The sequence below is a fragment of the Arachis duranensis genome, chromosome 5 (genome assembly GCF_000817695.3).
Source record: "Arachis duranensis cultivar V14167 chromosome 5, aradu.V14167.gnm2.J7QH, whole genome shotgun sequence".
NCBI classification, from domain to species: domain Eukaryota; kingdom Viridiplantae; phylum Streptophyta; class Magnoliopsida; order Fabales; family Fabaceae; genus Arachis; species Arachis duranensis.
Genome location: NC_029776.3, coordinates 104,825,120 through 104,831,387, shown reverse-complemented (window position 1 = coordinate 104,831,387; position 6,268 = coordinate 104,825,120). Strand labels below are relative to the sequence as shown.

Genomic DNA, 6,268 nt, shown 5'->3' with positions numbered 1-6,268 from the left:
GATTTTGAATGGTATAAGCCAAATAACATTTATTTTACTATAATCAATTTTGATACAAAAATTACCAAACATAAATCACTTAACACAAACTTACTTTTTATCGAAATTAAGTTTGCAAAATTAATTTTATACAAATTTCCAATTATAAACTGTAATCCAAACACATACTGTATATATAGTTGCATTCAAAGGTAATCAATAATCATGGATTACAATGCCGACATTAAAGTTGCATCATCTACGCTCTAGCCTTATTTGCATGAGGAGACAATTATTGCAGCAAAAATAAACTTTTCAAAGGATTTTTATTGTGTTCAGTTACAAAAATCTAAAGCAAGTGGATTATGTTTGAAATTAGCTAGCAATGCATGAAAGAAAAGTATAAGCCGTGAGCATTGCTCATCCCAATCCAAGTCCAGAAGAGACGCTTCAATTGCAAGCAAACATCCAAAGCAATAAATAAAAGTCAAAGATATGTTGTGCTAAAAGCGTCATAATAATTTGCAAACATGTATTCACCATACGGGGAGAACTAACATTTTAAGGATATGTAATAAATAGTCTAAACAAATTAAAAGACTTGAAATTTGAAAAGATTAAAGTACAAGGATAAAAGCTTAAGGAGTATGAATTAGGGTAACAACCAAACAGGAGGACAAAAGAACTTCACATCTAACAAAACTCTCTGGAAATTTCCATGGTCCAAGTCGAAGATGCCGATATCTTGGGCAACAGGATCGTAAAATGATGATTGCAACTCCATTTGGTTATCTGTAAACCAAATCTGATTTCCTTTGCTTAGAAAAGGCACAGAAATTTGAACAGATGAATTATATCCAATCACTAGTATATAGTCACCTAAATTATCTAATGTTGACCATTCTTTCCCGTTTCTTTTTAACTCATAGATATCGAATTTGGAAGTCCCTAATTCCTTCCCCAAGGGAAGGTTAACATATCTTGTCAACATCAATAAACTTCCATTGGTGCACCCAATAAGATATTTAAGCCTGAGAGGGCCTACGGGAATTTCAGATGGAGGTCTGGTTTCATGGATTCCTCCCTTAAGCCCTGCTCTTGTGTTTGTATAAAATTCATATAGCTGCCCGTAATTGTTTATGGCATATATCTTTCCTTGGAAAAATATTACGTCATTAAACCCCTTATCTCTGGTTGGAAATTCTACCCATCTCATATTGCCAGGCTTGTAAAAAGCCAATCGCTGGTTAGGTCCGAATATCACCACCGCCATAAAATTTTCAATGTCATGCTCAGGAGATGAGTTTATAATAACCTTTTCAACTTGGAATCTATGTGTTCTATCTCTATCCAGGGTGATCCTAATGTCACGAAAATCCCACATTGTGTATTCATCCCCATGATTATCAGGCTGGTAATCAATTATAGTGGGTAAAGTTGAGACTGGAGGAAGATCCAAACTATGATTTGTAAATGGATTTAACATTTGCATAGTGCCATCAGATATGGATTGGACAATCAACCATCCATGACCAGAACCGCGAACGAACTTGTTGTACGACTGCATCTCTGACAGCATGATATGGTAAATATCTTTCTGTTCAAGGGCACAAGTATCAAGAGTTTCATCATCTGCAGCACCTAATTGCATGAGATGATGAATCTCCTCGTCTTCGTAGGAATAATTCTTGACAGTTTCGTCAGGTAACAATAACCACGGAATTTTGTTTCCAATGGGAATCTTTGGATGTTTCAAGCTCCACTCTTTGCAAACCAATCGAAGCCGGATGTAATCATCGTAGGCATGGAACCGTTTTGAAATTTCTTTAAACAAATCTTCATCAATGTCTGCCCATCGATTAATCTCGTCCATGTATGTCTCTGACGCAAGCTATGTTGAGTTACAAAGAGTCAGATCTGAAAACAAAAAAAAAAAGGGTCAGAATTTGAAAATTCATAGAAAATAAAACGTCAATTCACTCCACCCACAAATTAAACTACAAACACGAAAAAGGATTCATAATAATCGTCAGAACCAAACCCTAGAAAAAAAGTCACTCTGTGCTGCACCGAAGCCGATGCTGATGAAAGTGTTGGTTGAAGAAGCTGTATATATATATATATATAAGACTAAGAAGAAGGAGTTCAAGAGAGAATGTGAACGGAATTGATGTTCCACAAAGATTTGAAGCGAAAGGAAGGATAATTAGAGATGGAAAAGAAGGCGGAAGAGCTTTTGCATTGGGGTTACACTTTATATAGAGGATTTTCTTATTTAAATATTGAATTAGCGGTTGCTCAAAGAAGTTTTGAATGATATAATTTAAAATTGGTATTATTATTATTATAGTTATAGTATCTAAAAGATAGTGTCTAATATATTAAAAATAATTAAAAATNAACTATAAAATTAAGAGGTCGCGGGTTCGAGTCACGTGGGTTCGAGTCTCCTATTTTTAGTAAAAAAAATTAAAAAAAAACTTTTAAAATTTAAAAATGATTATCTTTTAAAATAAAAAATTGATAAAGTAGTTAAATAAAAAATTAATTACTCTTAGATTAAGATAGTTGAACACATATTTCATAAAAATGATAAAATTAACAGTAATTAATTTCTCACTTTATCAACATTTTTATTTTAGAAGATCTAAATTTAAAATTTAAATAAATATAATTTAATAAGAAGTTGACTAAATTGAATTTAAATATTTTATAATTTAAAATTTTTAAATCATTAACTTTTTTTAAGTTGAATACAAATAATTTTTAACAATTTCATCAAGGTATAAAGTATGGGACAAATGTCATATGAGTAATGCAAAATAATCGTCTATGACTAATAAATAATAATTCAAATGGCATAATCTTCTCATACTCAATTAAAAAATTGCAAGTTCGAATCTCCTATTTTAAGTAAAAGAAAAAAATCATCCGTGGAGTATGATCAATTGAAGTTTCTATACCCAACTTTTTTCCAATGTCATAAAAAATTTCAACAACCACTATCATTTAATTGTTTCAAAAATACCACCTTTTTAGGGAGTTGATATTGATATTTATTTTTAGACAATGAGTTTTTTTTGGACAAAACATGATAGTCGTTATCTATTGTTAGTGCCCAAATAGTACCTTATAAATATCATCCATATTTAAATTATTTATATCTAATATTTATTTTACTAGATGTGTGGATAATTATTCTAATATTAAGATTTAAGTTGATAATTTAAAAATGTAATATATTTTTATTTTATTGATAATTATTCATATTGTTCAAAAATATCATTGATTACTTAGCATAATCCTGTTAACTTTTTTTTTTCTCCTTCACGTCCAATAACTTTGATCTTCTAGCGCCACCCATCTATGATTGTACACATTGTCCTAACAAAGGTTTCCCGATTATGCCCAACAATCCCATTCCACTCTCGACTGTGTCTTTGAAAAGTTTTCCAACCGATTCAAAATACATGCATCGCAGTTACAGCCAAAAAATGCTATAATTTTTCAGGCTTTATTTTCTGAAAGATTTAAACATCGTAATTAATTTTTTATTCTACATTTTTTTTAATTATCAAATTTATTTCTTTTTAAAAAAATAATTTTGAATATACCATAAAAATAATGTGATATATTAAATGGTATACATGACAAGTAGAAATATATCTCAATATATAAGTATAATTAGTTTATATTTTTATTTTTGTTTTAAGATTTTATAAAAAAAATAATAATAACAAATTATATATTTTTAGATACTATTTTCAGTTTTTATGTAAAAATTTAAAAATAAAAAATACTGGAATACCATATTTTTATCACAATAATATTTAATAAAATTAATTAACTGAGAATTAAATATCAAAATTAAAAATCATAAATATTTTTATAGTTGTTCAACATATCTTAGATACTCAGTTTTTTTTTTAATCAAAGATAGGAATACTTGAACCCGTTTATTCTTAAATGAGCATAGAAAAACTATGTCATTTAAATTATAATTCATTGGCCTCAGGCCACTTATTTTGCAATTAGAGATTTGTGAATTTTTTGCATCTCCCCTTCCTACTACTAGTGAGCCCTGCTTGATTACTTCTGCTCACATTTGACTTGATGGGTGCCGTTGACTAGCACCTACATTGAAATTTACCTATGCAATTTAGTTGGATTTTTCTTTTGTGCCACTATTGGTGGTTCTTCTTGATCTGTTTGTGTTAGCATAATTCTTGTTGTGTAAATGCAAGTTGTTCTTAACTTCATTGTTTACAGGGATTGATTGGTCTTCTCCAGTCACCTGTAAGAGGAGCTGAGAAGCATGGTCTCCCCGGTGTCCTCTCACGTAAATTGAATTTAATTTTAGAGCAACTTAAAGAATGCCTTGTGATAATTTTGTCGTGAGATGTGATATTACTTTTCCACCCCCCAGACGAACTTGGAGCTATCATCTGAGGAAGATGCAACCAACTTGTTACGTACGGCTCTTGTTGTCTGCCACTGAAGAATGGAAAGGCAAAGCTTCACACTGCGGGCGCATCCTGCATCGGGCTAATCTCAAGTATGTTACTTTCTACTTGAAGTTTGAGTAGTTGCACGATGTACAATGTCTATCTCAGAGGGTTCATATACTTTTGGATAATCAAGTCTCATCTCATTTTTGCCAAGTTTGGAAAAAAGATTGAAGTGTTGACAAAATTGGCCATCAATAATTTAAATAAACTTGTAATCATAAAAGATTATATTTATTTGATATATCTAACCAAATGTTAGTATGTGAGATACGCCGTTAGTCTTCAAAAATATTAAGTGAAATTGTTACTAAAATATTTAGATTTATTTTAATTCTAATTTAAATTTTTTTAACTTATATAAATAATTGTAATATCTTTTTAAGTTAAAAAATATTTTTAGTGAGGAAAAATTTAGAAACGTCAAGTTTTGATTGAGGGTCAATAAACCTATAGTTTTCATAATTAATTATCAAATTTTAGTTTAAATTTAATTTAAATAAGAAAAAATAACATCTTTTTATGCTTTATCAAAAATTTCACTTAAATAAATGGTTGGTGTTTCTGGCCGCGACGGACCGGAGTGATGAGAAGAGAATGGGCGCGAGAAAGACTCTCCAACATAAAAATCACACGTGAAGAGGGAAAATTATTGTACAAGTAATTGCACCATTTGTAAATTCAGATGAGGTCGCTCTCCTTCGCTCGTTCCGTACTTGACTTACGAGCTCGTATAGTACTCGCTCGATAATTTGTGATCTTGACGCTATCATGTTAAAGTTGTAATCTAGGGAACTAGACCCCGTACAGTAAAAAACGAAGTAACTCTCTTATTTTTTTAAAATTCAAATTACGAAATTATTTGAAATTAATTATCATTTGATTTTAATTTTTAAGAGCTATATAAATTATTTTATAAGTAATTATAAAATAAAAATTTATCTATTATTATTTTAGTTATCTAAAAGTTACGTAAAAAAAAGCTTATAGTATTAGATTTTTCTCACAATTAAAACTATAATACCTATTAATTAAAGTGTTCTAAAGAAGACAAAAGTTTAAAATCTTTTTCTAAACTCAAGGCATTTTTTCATAAACAAAGAGCAAAATATATTAATTACAGGAAAAAAGAAAACGTAATTACGGAACAGAAGAAGGATATTTAAGATGTTAAAATCTCTTTGAATTTGGTTCGTCCAACAAAGTCATTTCATTCCATCTATTTTCTTTCAAATTTTTGAGTTAAATCTCAATTTAGCTCCTGAAATTCAGATACTCAAAAATTCAAGCTACTTGAACCTGTTCTGTGCATTAGACGTGTGCTTCAAGTTGAGCTGCTGGGCAGAGTTCAAAAGTAAGAAATGCATCAATTATTTTACATATGGTTAATTTTGCAAATTCTTTCTCTCGCATACACATGCACACAAGCACACCCAGTCATAAGCAGTTGTGCATAGATTATTCAATGTTATTTTGCTTAAAATTGTTAATATTAATGTATGAATACTATTAGTACTCCCAGTACTCTCTGTTTTATTGGGTATTGTATGACATAATGAATTACAGCTATATAATAGAAAATAAAGAGATAATTAGTATAATTTTTCTTTTTTCTTTCTTCTTTCTTTTTGGCTATATATAGCTATACCTTTCGTGTCTGTAAAGGTGTGATTTTCTACTAATGCAATAGACACATTTATCTTTCTTTAGCTTGCTTTTCACTAAGAAATTTACAGCTCATAACGGATTTCATCAGTTAAAGGCAACTCGTGATGAGACTTTTG

General features: G+C 29.9%; 1 protein-coding gene across 1 annotated transcript; it reads right to left on the bottom strand.

Moving 5' to 3' along the window:
* Positions 1-631: 631 nt before the first annotated feature.
* Positions 632-1,852, bottom strand: LOC107490860 (uncharacterized). Its single transcript, XM_016111674.3, has one exon. It carries the CDS (start codon positions 1,850-1,852, stop codon positions 632-634), a length of 1,221 nt encoding a protein of 406 aa, XP_015967160.1.
* Between the last annotated feature and the right edge of the window lie 4,416 nt (positions 1,853-6,268).

Coding starts and splice junctions, on each gene's coding strand:
- LOC107490860 (XM_016111674.3), bottom strand. CDS start 1,852: ATGGACGAGATTAATCGATGGGCAGACATTGATGAAGATTTGTTTAAA.